Here is a 16,702-nt window from a genome sequence, read left to right as displayed (position 1 = left end):
AATATGGAGGGATCTGACTATGCCCTAGCTAAACACTAACTAGAGTGGTCCACTGTGTATTGAGAAGCCCTTTGAAATAAACCAGACCTTAGAGCAGATCTCTGTAGATCAAGTGCTGACAGTGAAGTTCCACAAACTGCAGAAAGTCAGCATTGGACAGTCAGAGACACCAATAAACTCACAGAGTACTGGAGGCTGTTGCAGGCACTGGAAACCTATCTCAGATTGGAGAGTAGGCAGTAGAACAAAAATCCCTGCTGTAAATGGTAACTGTGGTACACAACGTCCCTTGCAAGAAAGGTAGGATGGGACTAGAACTGAAGTCAGATACCTTTGAATCATGTCTGATCATTTGAACAGAGAAGGGAAAAAATACAAAGAAAGCATGGAGAAAAAAAGAAGTATATGACTTTACTCCCATGGTCATACGTCAAAATAAAGTGTCATTATCAGTTTCAGACACTGTGCATAGCAGATCCTCGCAGGCACAGCACCTGAAGGAATTCTGCAAGCAAAACCAGACCAAAATCAAACTTGCACTGTTTAATTTCAGATCTGACATGGAAATAAGAACTTCCCCAGAATGGTGGCAACATGGCAATGGTAACAAAGCTGACCAATTCACGATCCACGAAGCATGGATTCAGCCAAACAGCTGTTCAACTGTAGATTGCTTTATTTCACATTTGCCTAAATGCCTGCAAAAATCAACAGCTTCCCTAAATGACATTTTCCACAAAAGAGGCTTGACTACCTTCTTCTGTCCTTTATAATTGTAGTTTTATTAAAACAATAACAGCAAAATCAATTGGTACCACGTACAGTGACTCAAAAGGAGTCAGTGCCTAGACTTGCCCTGGCAGCTGAACACTTAAAAATAAAGATAAAACTTACTTCTAGTTTAAATTAATCAATCTGACTTTCACAGCAATTAACTTCTCACCACCTACACATTACATTCAATGCATAAAAGATACTAAAAAGAGGTGAAGAGTCATTGAATAAATGCCAAACTCGGCAAAATGCCCTCTAACATGTTTTCAGAGCACAAGTATAAATGTTCACATTTAGCAAAATCATCGGGTGTTTTTAAGTTTCACTTGTTTTTTATGTCTACCAAAACTGAAAAGAATATCTCACAGAGGAGTATCTCTATATCTTAGCTTCTCAATGCTATGAGAAAGCAGATTTTGAACTTCCATCTAGCAGGATTGTAGAAGTGAGAGAATCCTCTGTGTTTCTATGTCTGGACACATGCACGTGGTTCCAGTACTTTGGGAATTAGGTGTCCAGTCTCTACTTTCTAGCACAATTATGGTAATTTTCTCAGCACTGTATTTAGTTTATACTTTTTGTTTCCAGGATTTGATGACCAACACAACCAAGACCCCGACTATACAGAAAGTAAAGATGGATACGTGGATTACCGGATGCAATTAATAGATTTTGCATGAGAAAATTCTCCCTGTTATGAAAGACAGGATATCATGTCATGTTTATAATGATCAGACATGAACAAGACTTCCTATTTTCAGGAAGACCTACCAATGTATAAACACACATCTACAACCATTCATATATACACACGCACTATATATAGCATGGAAATGTATAAACATACACCACTGATGGGATATGACTGAAGAATTACAAGTACTCGTAACTCATTCTGACAGATATCCCGAGACTTTATAAAAAAACCTCTGCCTAAAAGATGGTATTTGGTTGAAGATTATGGTAGCTACTTCCTTTTGGACACCAAGGAGCCACTTCACTTCACACAGACATCAGATTCCTTTCATAAAAAAAAAGAGAAAACAAAATGAAGAAGCATGTGCCCTCTATTATATATGGATATAATGGCCAGAACATACATTTCCCCCTTCTGGAAGTGATGGGATAGCTGATATGGACAATAACCACCAGTCTATAAAGTATACAAAGGTTATAGTACTGAATTCAATTTTTACTGCGCCTCTATTTATATTTAAATGTTTCTCTTAAATGTGACCACTGAAAATGTAATCCGGGTACTGATATTTCTCTCAGCTTTAATCTTCTGTACAGAGGAGAAATTAAGTTCTCTCTGAAGCATGCTTTGCTGACATGGAATCAGGATCAATCATGATTCAAACAAGTGGGCATATATGCACCAGACTAACAGCATCTGTTTACATAAATTGTGCAGAGAGGCACAATCCGTGTAGCAGCTGAAGCCTTATCAAATAAAGGCAAAGAAGGTCATTAAAAGAGGAATAAATGAAGGCTTCGTTAGGCCAAGTAACTTTGACTGTCTTTGCTGAGCAGTGCTTTATCCTTTCTTGTTGCTACAAGACTGACCGTTAATGCATATCTAACCAAAAGATTAAATGCACGTGTATTTCTGGGTTATATCAAACTTAAGTCTCAATGTCTCCTGCTTCATGCACTGTAATGCTAAACTGCTCTCTCCTTTTGCCATTCAGTTTGTCGAGGAGTCTCTTTTTCCTTGCATTCTGGCTTGCTATTGCAATGGCCTTCAACTGCTCTTGCCATCTCATGTCTCCCTTGAAACCTTTGATCTCAGAAGCTGGCAGGGCAACATGATTCATCATCTTGCTTTTGTTTTATGAATTATTAAATATTTGTGTAATGGAGCAAATCACACAAATCAAATAACAGCAACAACAGCAGCGGTGAGTGTTCTACCTATCAAGATCACAAACACCACCTGGAGCGAACCAAGGGATGGTTTAATAAAGTTATCTGGTTGATGTCAGAGGCATCAGGAGAATTTGCAGCAAGCCTGCAGTCAACATGCACATCAGAGAAAAAGGATCTGTATATTGACCTTAGCTTATGGGAAACTTACACCCCTTGGCATGCAGTTTGTTAGGTTTTCCACTTCTGTCCCACACAGATTTTCACATAATGTCTGCTTCTGCTGAAAATACTAGGAACTCAGTCACTGATGCCACTTGAGTGCATTTGAACCTGTAAAAAAACATTCCATTCTTTTTTCTTTACAACCAGTTGTCTCTGTGCTATATTCTGTGTAATGCCCTAAATGTTACCAGTCAGTAATATGGTACACTATAATAAAGTATTTATGTGTCTGAATTTTTATTTTTATTTATTTTTTCAGTTCTGAGGAATGGCCAGCTGTTCTAATGCTCTGCTGCTTAAAATACTGCAATAAAATACACTTCATCTTATGTTAAGCTCAGCAGTAGCCTTTTGGCACTTCAAGTTGTTCTTCACCTCATCTAACCCTTATGAGATTATGAAATAGAGGTTACTGTAAAGAGACAGAGAAGGCTGATAACCCACGTAAGAAGATCCTATTTTTCACTGTCACACTTTAGAGGCAAATTGAATAGGCAAACTGACAGTTTGCTATATGTATTTGGCACAAAAGAAATTGACTGCTTGCAAAGTACTGAGCTTAGCATCTGCCAGTGTCTGTCTTCCTCCCAGACGCTAGGCTCCAGTAGGTGAGCTGGTAGCCAGATCAGGCAGGAATGATCACTCTAACAGCCTGATCTTACAGCATCAGGATCTCAGACTAAAGGTAAAAGATGAGGCAATTTCAAGCTCCTCACAGGTGAACCGTGACATCCCCACAGCAGTGGCTCAGTGATGACTCAGCTGACGTCCAGGGAATGAATCCAAGGAGTAGAGAGTAAGACAAGAAAAATTAGCCTGAGTTTCCTGGAGGTAGAAAACATTGGCATTGTGGTAGAAAACTGTATTTATAGGAAAAAATGGCTTTTAGTGACTGCAGTAATTCTTCACCATTCAGTCCACCATATCATAATTCTCACTAAAGTCCAAATTAATCAGGCTGATACTTTCCATCACTGTCTGTTCTCTCTGGAAGTGTCAAAGTACAGAGTACAAGGGACTGTGACCTCTGAGAGAAGACTTCAACAGTGACGTAACCAAGGGAAAAATGGGGCCAAAGGCAGATATGTTACAGGCTACATCAACATGTTTCCGTGCACCCAAGGAAATGAACATTTTTGCAAAGGCAAAAATGGCGCCGAAAGGCACTGCTAGAGGCAGCAAGGACATCTAGTTTAAGGGGAATAATTTAGGTGTGAAAAGCAATATAATGCCCTTTTCCCATTATTATAATCTATAGAAACACTTAAATAAGTGTTTATACTCTTTGTCAATATTAAAACAATTTTCTGTCATGACTAACTCAGAACTCTGTGGGGATAGCACTGGTACCAAAAATAGCATAGGAAACTTTGGGATACGTAATCAAGTTTTTTTGTGTTGTTTTTTTTTTTTCTAATCTGTTAGCAAAAAATAGCAAGTTTCCATCAACATCTCTCCCCCACGTACAGCTTTGGTATTTCTGTGCATGTATAAAGTCCATTTCCTATTGTATTTCCCATCTCACAACTCCTTTGGGAAAACCTAATTCATAAACAAGCAATTCCCAGACCAGATAACTGAGACCCTTTGCTGACCCTTTTCCGTACAACTCAACAGTAACAGAGCTACAGTCTCTGCCTTGCCACTTTCTGATGTGTTTCTGCTGCTTTAGTAGTGATGTAATGGAAATAAATCAACATGCTATTATTATTATTATTATTATGCTTAAGATTGCAAAGAAGAATTGGTATTCTTTAAGGTTTTAATTTTCCATTCAAAACTAACAATGTTTCCAGGGCTTTCTAATCATTTACTGCTAGAAAAGGTCAAAATATTCCATCAAAAAACTTAAAAAGGCAATACTTGAAAAAAATGTTTTCTAAGGCATTAACACAGCCAATCCATTTTGAGTTAAAGGCCTTTTATGAACAACGATACAGGGTTACACATTCAGCACTGAGGGTGTCAGCAGTCCTTGGGTGTCCCATGGCAGTGACAGAAGTGACCGCAGCCTTTGGCCAAGCACTCCCTTGGTAAGAGTGAGGAAGCCTCTGTAAGATGACCCATTGCCTTATTCCCTCTTAGGACAGCCATCCATAGCAATAAGCATGGAGAAAAAGCTGGACTCTGCCCCTTCCTTCTCATGCTAGCTAGCGATAGGACAGAAACAGCCTGCAGTCATATCCCAGGATTGTTTGAAGCTTATGTAATTTCCCCGAGCACCACATATCTCGGGGACTGGATATAAAGCAGGGGACATCAGCCATTCAGTTTGCCTTCCCCAGAGCCCTACAGCTGTTTGCTAACTTCCAACAAAAGTCAAAATCTCAGTCCTTAAGAAAGTGCCCAGAGTGCGATTGAGAAATGAATGCACTTGAGATTTTGCACTTAAGATTTTTAGTTCTGAGTTGGAAGAAGGAGGGGAAGAGAGACGGAAAGGCTCATTCCAGACAGCATCATCTCACTGCCATCATAAGTTTGTGAAGAAAGCAGCCTGGAGTGTGACACCAAGTGCCTACCAAAGGTCAACCGTCAGGCTCCAGATTTGTGAGGCAGCTTGGAGACACAGAAAGGTCTCTAAGAGCCAAAAAAAAGCAGCCAGCAATCCAGATCCTGAAAAGAACCAAGAACCAGAAAGGGGAAGAACATGGCTTTTTAAAAATTATTATTATTACTATTATTTTTTGGTCATTTTTGGAAGCCTACATGGATGAAGTTTTGAAACTTTCTGCATTGGTATGTTAGACAGCCAATGGTTTTCCCATATAATTTTGGCATTTACATTGGTATATTACTGATAGAAACTATTTCCAAACCAGTCCTTATTCTTTTGTCATCTCTTTATCACATTTATGATTCATCCCCCAGGCTCAGCTCTCCATATATAACTAACTCTAGGAGACTAGATAGAAACAGAGGAGAATGGGAATCAATTACGCAGTGGAACCGACAAACCTGCACCCTCTGCAGTTCAGAATTCCATACATCAGGCAAAATCTATTTTTAAATTGTCATTTTCCACTGTCAAATCTATAGAGACAGTCTCTCAAGGGCAGGGGAGAAAAATACATTCCAAATTAGCAACCCTGAAGTTATCTTTATGTTCAAGAGAACAGCAATCCCAAATGTGCACAGTGCACTGGATATTAATGATGGACAGAAGAAAAACTAATTCAGAGCATCTCTTTGGGCTCAGTCTATCATTTCGTGTCTGCTGAGATTATAAGTCTATTATATTGAGCACAGACTGTACTGCAATACTGACCCCAAGCTGCAACACACAACCTTATGTACTTACCTATGTGACCCCTTCATGCCCAGAAGTTGTGCATCTGCCATTTACAATGGATACACAACTGTAGCCCTATACGACGCCTGTTAATAAACACCTCAAAACCTGTCATTACTTGGAGATGCAAAATCTCCAATAAGTCTCAGCCATTCTTACAAGACAGCTTCCTTGAACTGGACTCATGCTCCAGGGAGCCTGTGCCACTTACCTTAGTGGTCATGTAGCACAGAGGTGTTGTTATGGAGACCGATGTCTTCCCAACAATTACATGGCATAATTAGTATTGGATGCTACAACATAACTATGAAGTTGTCTCCATGGAAACTACTCAAAACCCTATACTTACTGGTTTCTGCAACTGGCCTTTTTTATAATCTATAAGATGCAGTTCAGAGCACACTGATTACCTCACCAGCTTGTCAAGTTCCACTGAGAAACACATTTTCTCTTCTAAGGTATTTTACAGTCCCCATGGTGACTGACAAGAATCAGGTATGTGTGTCAAGAATAAAGTTACATATTTCATACAGTGAGGGCTGACCACAAATTAATAAGAATTTTTACCATCCTTAGTCATGTTTGTGCAGGTGTGTGAACATCCACGTGCATAAAAGTACACGTGGCATGGAGACAGAAGTTCACTTCTACTTAACTCCTCCTTGGCATACATGAAAGCATTAGGGTCATGGAAATGCCCTCTCACCGGTTAGAGATGCACTTCAAACCCCACTGATGCACAGAGGGCACCCACCAGCACAGACTGGTCAGTTCCAGCATACAAATCTCCCTCTCCCAGGGAGATCCTTTGACTTGCATCTGCAGATTTCAAGGCCGAGGGAGTAGAGATCTTGAGACAGCCTTGCATGCAGCACATACTGTGTTTATGGAACTGCACTGGGAGTTTATGACATTCTTGCATAAAGTTTTGCAAGGTCCATGCCAAGAAAACAACATAATTTCAGCCAAGAATCTCACTGTCACTTTTGCCTGCATACAGCAGCTCACAAAGAAGAGACACTTCAGTCTGCAATACAACCAAACGGGCAAGTGCCAGGCAGCCAAACACATTCTTCTTCTGGTTGCGATACACACATAAAATCTTTAAACACGACTGTTTATCCTGAATCCTCCCCCATCAGGACAGAGATGCACAAGGGAGCCATTTGCTTCATCTGGTGCCAACAGCAAGTCTCTTACAATGGCACTTATTTCTGTAAGTAAACACCCCTCAGCAGAAGTAAGGAGCTGATATTATGGACCAGAATATTTCATAGCACTCACATGCTAAGCAGCAGTGCAAGACAGGAACTAAGAAATTGACATTAGGAGCGCGCGTGCCTTAGGACAAGGATTAAAACTGCAAAAATATGGAGAAGAGATGATTTTGTGTTAGTGCTCTGAGTTGGTTTGCCTCTTTAAATTAAGTAGATAAAATTCTGAAGCCAATTGCTATGGGTAAAGAGGAGCAGTGAGCATAACCGGGCTAGGAGCCCCAGAAGATTTGCAGCTGTAGCCTCTCTTAGGATAAGTGGGGAAAAAAGTGAATTTCTGCTCCAATAAAAAAATGTCGGTGCTTTCCAATCTTTAGGAGAGTTATCATCCTTTATCGTATGAAGATGGATATATTCTATCCTTTATCTTCAAGATACCACAGGGACAGAAGGAGCAGATACACAGACACAAAATCTAAAATTAAAGACTACAGGAGACACCATGAATAGCTGTTAGGTGCTCTGGGGAAGGACCAAAACTGCTGGGGTGTAAGTGCAGTGGGCAACAGTTAGTTATGTGGGACCTGTGGATAAGATGCTCTTTCAGACATTCCTGCAAATGTACTTTTGCAGTGCCTGGCAGCCAGCATAAAATACAGGGAGACCTGGAGCAAATACTTCTAAAGTTCACAAACAAAGAATGAAAGCAGCTGTCAGGGGATGCACTTATGTATCAAGGAGCTTCCAACATGATTTGGTTATACTAGATATTACACAATTGTGCACTGGATGGGCATAAAGAAAAGACATGCATACTCTTGCACGAATTTTCTTCCAGACAGTGTACAAGAAAATGAGTGAAAAATTCAGTGCACTCTGATCTCAGTTATTCAACTTCCTTTCTTCAAAGAAAGGAGGAAGAAAGAGAGAATCCTAAACTCACCTTCTACTGCCCTTTCCTTTTATTCTTCCACTTACAAAGCTTGGCTCAATAGGTTCCTACTGGAAACATGCTGAATTAACTGCTGCAACTTTTACTGGGATAACACTAAATAAGAAATAGGAGTATAAATTCATAAGGAACAAGTATCTTGCTGAAAATTAAGCGATACGATTGCTCCCTTCTATTCATGATGTGATTTATTTCTGCTGCTTAATTTTTAGAGGCACTAGCAGGTTTCATCATCAGATATAGATTGGCAGCCTTAATCTAAACAAACTCCCTGACAGCACTGTTAGGGCTCATTAGCGCTCTCACCAGATGCTTCTGTCTGTATATATGAACATCTCCAGTTTTTCTTTCCAATACACAACCCATGATGCTAGCACAGCTTTCAAATTAAAACGAGAAATCTCATGCAGCTTCAAATCCCTGCTCTCCTGGGGATTAAATCCATGCAAGGCTATGACAAAGCATTCCATATTTCTCGGGCTTCTTAAAAGACTTTTCTGTTTGTTTTTCAAATCACTTTAGCAATTTGTTGGCATTCCTCACCAATCTATACAGATATGACTAATGCACACACTGTTTGCTTTCACAGCACAAGTGCAGTGTGTTTGTCACCAAAGATATCACACGGGGTTATACACACAGATGAAACCCGCGCTTCAGCTGTCTATGCACAGAGCAATGCTTTGACATGAAAGCTGTCAAAAATCATTACAGGGAAGAATTTAAAAGCCTCATGCAATGATTAAGTTGCCGCCGCCAAAGTAACCATTGTAAAAGCAAGTTATGACCCAGCTCTAGTTTTAAAGTGAATGAAATATTAAAGAGCAAGGAGTCCAAATATGTGGGCTTCACAAAGAATGCATCCTTGGATCTTTAAAGAAGCCCAACTAAACCTCACAGCTAGTTTATTGGTCTATCAGTACAAGAACAAGAAATGAAGTGGTGGCAGCAATCTCAGCCCCGGCTTGTCAGTCATATAGGTACAAAGCATCCAAATGGGAAACAGATTCTGCAATTCTCTGCACCTCCCTAGAGGCCTGTGCTGCTCGCTGTCTGAGGGCTACAGCTTTCTCTCTTCTTGGCTCATTTGCAGGATAAACATATTGTGGACTCAAGTGCTTCTCCTTTCCAACTGCTGCTAAAAACTGCAGTCAGACTGAGAGATTAACAGGACGATCTAGGGCACTACTCAATACAAGAAAAATGCTCAAGTGGGAATGGAAAGCTGCTGTTTTTACCCAGACTTTGCCCCCCTGTCGCTCTCCCCACTGGATCTCATTCTCCGAGTCCAAATTCAAATAGTTTTTATCTGTATTCTTTATCCACATCCATTTCCTTTTTTTTTTTTTTTTTTTTTTTTTTTTTTTGCACACTTGAGTTTCAAGCCATTTTTTACAGCACTACTTCAATATTGCTTTTCTGTACCTTTCATGGCTTATGATGTGTATGAGACAGCCCTCACATCCTGGCTTGGGCTGGATCAGCATGTACCTACAATGCCTCCTAACACCTGCAAGAAGCAGCATTAGTAATCGGGTAGATATGATTCTTCTTACCTACTCCACATGTAAATCAGCGGTTCCTTATTGTTACAAGATAACAAGTGAGAATATTGCAGGTGCTGGTAGGTCAGCCCTTACCTTTGCAGGCAAGCTTCCATTCAGCTCATTGCTTTCTACCCACCTGTGTCTGTCCCATTCTAAAACTGATGTGTATCTGAATTTTTGAAGCATTCACTGTCTTCTACCCCAGAATCAGTTGCATTTCAGCACTGAGAGCAGCAGTTCCTGCATGGTCCTAATACTGTCCCAAATGGGTACAACTGAGCCCTAAAACATTCCCATAGTGAGCTTTAAACACCAGTAAAAGACACTGAGGAAACTGCTAGTTTTGACAACATTACTCAGAAATTATACAAATATCTCATATCCTTATTGTTTATTTCCCCCTTTGAATTCAAGACAAGGCATATAATTTGAGCACTAGGTTAGAAGTCACAGTAGGTAAAGGACTAATTTGTTCTGTTACGAAAACCTTCCTAAGTGAGATGAGTAATTACACCACGCGCTGCATGCTGATTTTTAAGGCTGAAGAACAGATTGAGTTATCCCAGTGATACAAGCTAAAATCTTCAGTTGCTACAAAAGCACGTAATCTCACTGACAGCAGTGGCTAGAACAAACTTCGTCTAATTTCTATCTAGAGCTGGCCAAACCCCCACAAATCTAGAAATACTTGAACTTTGGGAAAGCTTTGATCCAGTCCAGACTTTGTGGCTCTGATTCACTTCAGCTGGGAAGGACCCAAACTGCTTAAATTATATTTCACAACACATCTTTGCTTAATTTTTTTACAGATAGGTCACAAATACCACACATAGAACCATTTCTTGTTATTCACGATACCTACTAGCAGAGCCAGCTGTTCCCATCACCAGCCCAGAGAATTAAAAACCATAAGTGTAGGAGTAAGCTTCAAGTCAGCTGACCTGACACCGAGGAGCAAGAAGAAAGGTGAGGTATTAAAATCTGTGCAGTCAGAATGTTTGTGGAAAACTTAAACTTGTGAGAAACTCTGCGAATTGAACGATGCTGAAACAGCTAGTAAAGCAAAAATGAGCCACATTGCTGCCTTCTTGTTATAGCCAGAAAAACAACCAAAACCCAAAAATAAACCCCCAAATCAACAAAGAATAGTCTCAGTACAGATTCTAAAGAGGCATATTGTGCAAGTTTACTTTTTCTTAAGGTAACACTTCCATTCAGTGTAGTTGGAAGGTTGTGATCATCATCAACATAACAAGGCTGTGGTTTTCATATGACCAAGCTGAGGGCACTGAAAACTAAGTAATATCCAACAAGGGAAAACGAGACAGATCAGCTCTTCTGACTGCATTTACTGATAATTTAATAAACAAGCTGTTAGTAACTTACAACAAGTACAGCCAGACTCTCGATTCACAAATCATGGGGTAATTCCAGTAGGATCTGATGTAAGGACATCAGGGCAGGTTGCTTACCACTTTGTGCAGTTGGATCTTGAAAACTTTCACAGATGAAGACTGCACAGCTTCCCTAGAATACCTGAAGAAGTTGCTGCTAAGTGTCGCCTAGAAGGACTTTCTCCCAGAGGGATCTTTCCAGCTGTTCAGCTGCAGACTGAATAAACCCAAAGTCCCGCAGCCTTTCCTCAGAGGGCATGATCGCTAAGCCCCCTGACTATCTTGGTGACTGTGCAAAAATCACTACAGTTCATCAGTGTCTTCCTTGTATCAAAGGACCCTAAAGAAAATTCTATCCTGGATATGCTAGATCAGTGGGCCAAGTTCAACTGCATTCAACAAGGCAAAGTGTCAAGTCCCGCACTAGGGTCATAACACTCCTATGTAGCAGTACAGGCTTGGGGAAGTGTGTCTGGGAAGTTGCCCAGCAGAAAAGGGCCAAGGGCATCCTGGCCTGCATCAAAATTAGTGCTGCTAGAAGGACTAGGAAAATGATTGTCCCCTTGTATGTGGCACCTTGAATATCATGTTCATTTTGGGATCCCTCACCACAAGAATTCTATTAAGTTGTTCAGATGTGTTCAGACAGGAACAACAAAGCTGGTGAAAAGGCTAGAAAACAAGAGTTATGAGGAGTGACCAAGGGAACGGAGGTTGCTTAGTCTGGAGAAGACGAGACTGGGGGGAAACCTCATTGCTCACTACAGCTACCTGAAAGGTTGCAGCAAAGACTGTATCAGTCACTTTTCTCAGGTGACATGTGATAGCATGCATGAAACAGCCTCAAGTTGCACCAGGAAAGGTTTGGATTGGACATTAGAAAGAATTTCTTTGTGGAAAGGGTGGTCAAGCATTGGAACACGCTGCCCAGAGCAGCAGTAGAGTCCCCATCCCTTGAGGTATTTTAGAGACACTGTCATGGAACAAAAGGACATCGTTTAGTGATTGGACTTGGTAGGTCAGGTTATTGATCAGACTTGATGATCTTGAAGGTCTTTTCCAACCTAAATGATTCTATGATTTCATGATTCCCAACTCCAGATGGGGTCTAACAAGAGGTGAGTAGAAGGAAATGACGGATTCCATTAATTTACTGTCTTTGCTACTTCTAATACAATTCAGGGCACTTTTGGTCTTCTTTATTGTCAGGGCATGCTGTGGCTCATGGCCAGCTTGTTGTCTACCAAAATCCCTAGGTTCTTTCCCACAGAGCTGCTTCCCAGCCAGGCAGTCTCCAGCTTGTAATATTGCCAGGGACACTTCCTTCCTACGTGCAGGGCTTCACATCTGTCTCTGCTGAATTATGCAAGACTCATACCTCCAGTCTGTCCAAGTCCTGCTGGAGGGCAACACTGTCCTTTGGTGCTATTGACTGGTCATAGAATCATAAAAGATCCTGAACTAGAAGGAACCCACAAGGATCACTGAGTCTAACTCCTAACTCCCATCAAGGACCACTCAAAATTCAAACCATACATCTGAGAGTATTGTCTAAATGCATCTTGGTGCTGAGACAACCACCCTGAGGATCTTGTTCCAGTGCCCAACCCCCTTTTGGAGAAGAATCCTTTCTTGGCACCCAATCTGATCCTTCCCTGATGCAGCTCCATGCTGTTTCCTTGGGTCCAATCACCATCACTAGAGAGAAGAGATTAACACTTGCTTCTTCACTCCCCTTGTGAGGAAGCCTAGGCCACAAAGACCATAATGAAGCTCTCTATACTGAACAAACCAAGCAGCTTTAGTTGCTGTTCCTCTCACTTGAGTCTCCTTTGCAAACTTGAGTGCCCTCTATCATCTCTTATTCTTAACAGAGATGTTAAACAGGATGGATCCCAGGATAGACCCCTGTCTACTCGAGCTCTCACAAGCCTCTAGGAAGAATAGGAACTGTTAACTATTAAGCTCTGAGCCAGATTTTCCAACCAGTCTTTCATCCACCTAACTGACTGTCCAGACAGTAAGCCTCATTTGGATACAAGAACACTGTGGCAGATACTGTAAAAAACTTTGGTAATGTCAAAGCAAATTACATTCTCTGTCCCACGATGATGGCAGTGGGAGTTCTGGTGCTGACCTTCACAGAACTGCTCTTAGCTCTTGATTCTGACATACTGGCAAGAGCTGATGCACACACTATCAGGAAAAAATATTTTTCTTCAAAACATCTTTGGTATTTACCAATTTATATTGCTTGAATTCAGTTGGCCAAATCCTCAGCTACAGTAATCAGAACAGCTCCACTGAACTTGATCTATATAAAGCGCTTTGCCTTTGCTAATGATCCCAGTTTACTATGGACTCAGTTGATACATGATGGACACATAATGTCTATGAGCAGCCTGAATGGACAGGCCCCATCAAGTAGGAACGGCAGGAGAAACAAAGGAAATGCAGGACTTCCTCTGTCCTCCTGTATTCCTGTATGGTCTTTTTCTTACCTTTGCAAGGAAACTCCATGCTGCATATTGCCCTGAGGTTGTGCTGCTTTTTAGCTTCACTGCATGCAACATCAGAAAGAATCCCAAGAGTCCACTGCAAAGGACAGGGAAAACTTGTCAATATAGTCTCTTAATTTCAGTTAAGCAGTCTTTTACAAGCATCTCAGCTTTCCTAATGCAGAACTGAACAGGCACCCTGTTAATCTCATTTGAACAAAGCAAGCTGGTCAACAAAAAAGCTTACATTATATCCAGCAAATCTGGGGTTTTGTTCAGTCAGTGACTGGAATTGGAGTAAAGCAAGTCTTAATGGCTAGTCTCTAATACACTTGTGTAATCAGAAAAGTAGAGATTATTGGAAACACAGGGTCAAATATTTGAGACACTGAAACAGCTCTGAACAAAGGCAATGCTGATTTCAAGAGAAGCCAGGTGGTTGGCAAGAAACTCACTTCCACCTCCACAGAAGCTGAACCAAAGGATAACCATTGGAAAGGTGCTTCCTGAAGCTTTCAAGGTGTTTAAACTTCATTAAACCTATTTTCTAATTAAGAACTCAAATATATACTTCCCAGATGACAGGTGGAAAATTCAATAGCAGTAGAGAGAGAACACTCCAAAGCTCTTACTGACAATGCAGTTAATTTTTACTCTAAAGTCATATAGGACAGTAGTCCCTCCTGTAGCCAACACTACCTTTAAGGAAACTGTTCCACAGCTGATTGGACCTCATGGGGCTGACAACCTTTGGCTGTGGATTTTTTTCTCCTTGTAACATACTCTCCGAACACTGAAATAGTGTAAACCAGCAAATATGGAATAGAAAAGGACTTCAAGATACATATGGCTAAGAGGCACAAGAGATTACTAACTACCAAGGGAAATCGCATGGTAAAGGAAACAGGATCAATGGGGCACTCAGGTGGTGCAGCAAAAAGTGCCTTGGTCTTTGAAATGGGTGTGTGGTTCTTGACAGTTGACATCTTCTCTGCAATAGCAGGTTAGAAGTTCTACACTGGATTCCAGCTCCTGAGCAAAGTGCTGCTCCCTGCTCAAGGCATGTCAAAAATCACGTCTCAACCACATGTCAGTACGTGGCTATTCTGATACAACAACCGGTACTGTAAGGTAACTGCCCAGGAATAGAAGGCGCTATGGTTTTTTACACTGAGCCATTAGCAAGAGACCCCAGTGGACATAGCTAGGAAAGATGATGCATTAGTGACAAAAACCAGAACCAAACTCAGCTACCAGTCACAGCGCATCCCACCCTGAGAAACCGGACAGTTCAGTGAAGCAGCACTATTCAAAATTCTGAAAGCCCAGTAGCTGACTAAAATTTGTTCTGACCCTCCTGCCCTACTGAAAAGTGCTTTCAGTCAGAGTGACTTGAAGGTGTTCAGTGTAATTCAGGCAGAACAGCTAATTATCATACCTGAAATACTGATGTCACAATTAAATACAGATTTTTTTCATTAAATAAATCGAGTAGTTTGCACTAATGCCTCAGACATTCAAAGCAGGTTGAATATTTATCTGCATCAATTACCCTTACTTTACGTTATATAGGTTTTCCCTTCTAATTCTTTACATCTACAAAGACTCTATGTGACAAGATGGTGAGCAACTGAGATGCTTGTTTCTCCATCTATTCCTCTCCAATTGCTTTAGAAGAGTGTAGCGTACAATGCCACCTAATATATATGTACTGAAGCTGGGTCAATAGAAACAGAAGCAGGAATTTACAACAGTAGTAAACTTCTAACAACATGAAAGAGAATATCCGGGATAGCTAAATATCTATTAGAACCCATCTAACCATGTTGTAGTAGCCAACATGGCTTCACCAAGGGCAAGTCATGCCTCAAAAACTCGGTGGCCTTTTATGATGGAGATACGGTGTCAGTGGATAAAGGAAGAGCAACTGACATTATCTACCACTACTCGTGCAAAGCATCTGACATTGTCATGCACAACATCCTGGTTGTCAAATTGGAGAAAAATGGATTTGATGGATAGACAACTCACTGGATAAGGAATGGGCTGGATGGTCACACTCAGAGAGTTGTTGTCAACGGCTCAATGTCCACGTGGAGACCGATGACAATTGGCACTGCTCAGGGATCAGTGCATGGACTGGTGCTGTTCAACATCTTTGTAGATGACACTGACAGTGAGATTGAGTGCATCCTCAGCAAGTTTACAGACAACACCAAGCTGAGCAGTGCAGTTGGTACACTATAGGGAAGGGATGCCATCCAGAGGGACTTGGACAGGCTTGAGAGGCGGGCCCATGACAAACTCATGAAGTTCAGCAAGGCCAAGTGCAAAGTCCTGCACCTGGGTTGGGGCAATCCCAAGCACAAATACAGGCTGGGCAAAGAATGGCTTGAGCGCAGCCCTGAGGAGGACTTTACTGTGAGGGTGGTGAGATGCTGGAACAGGCTGCACAGTGAAGTTGTGGATGTTCGGGCTGGATGGGGCTTTGAGCAACCTGGTCTAGAGGGAGGTGTCCCTGTCTATAGCAGGGGGGTTGGAGTTAGGTGATCTTAAGGGTCCTTTCCAATCCAAACTGCCCTTTTATTCTATGATTCTTCAAGAAGAAGCAGATTTCACCTAGCTGCAGGGGAACAAGTTATTCAACAGCAGCTAACTGCAATATATTTATAGTGTGTACAGTTCATTCTCAAACAAATAAACAAACAAACAGCACTTCCATACCATAAAACTATCTAGGCAGGGGAATCATTTAACAATAATTTTTAATAGCACCTTTTAATGGAGAATCAAAATACAAATAGAATACCTAGCAATCAGGAAATAGTTTTGTCATCAGACAGCATTAAAAGTATTTTATTTTTAGAGGGGAAAAATATTCCAATTTTTTATTTTTATTTTTATTTTATTTTTTTTGTCTGTTTTTAAATGAATTTATTGAGG

General features: G+C 41.0%; 1 protein-coding gene across 3 annotated transcripts in view; it reads right to left on the bottom strand.

The window, feature by feature from the left end:
* TMEM241 (transmembrane protein 241) overlaps positions 1 to 16,702 on the bottom strand; it is a 53,259-nt gene that overhangs the window by 9,434 nt on the left and 27,123 nt on the right. For all 3 annotated transcript variants that reach the window (XM_072328958.1, XM_072328959.1, XM_072328960.1), the window contains exon 13: positions 13,763 to 13,856. In XM_072328958.1, coding sequence (XP_072185059.1) covers positions 13,763 to 13,856 — 94 coding nt within the window. The remainder of the gene's footprint in view (positions 1 to 13,762; positions 13,857 to 16,702) is intronic.

Source organism: Excalfactoria chinensis, chromosome 2 (genome assembly GCF_039878825.1).
Source record: "Excalfactoria chinensis isolate bCotChi1 chromosome 2, bCotChi1.hap2, whole genome shotgun sequence".
Taxonomy (NCBI): domain Eukaryota; kingdom Metazoa; phylum Chordata; class Aves; order Galliformes; family Phasianidae; genus Excalfactoria; species Excalfactoria chinensis.
Note: the sequence above shows the minus strand (reverse complement) of the source record. Positions and strands in the feature narration are given on the sequence as shown.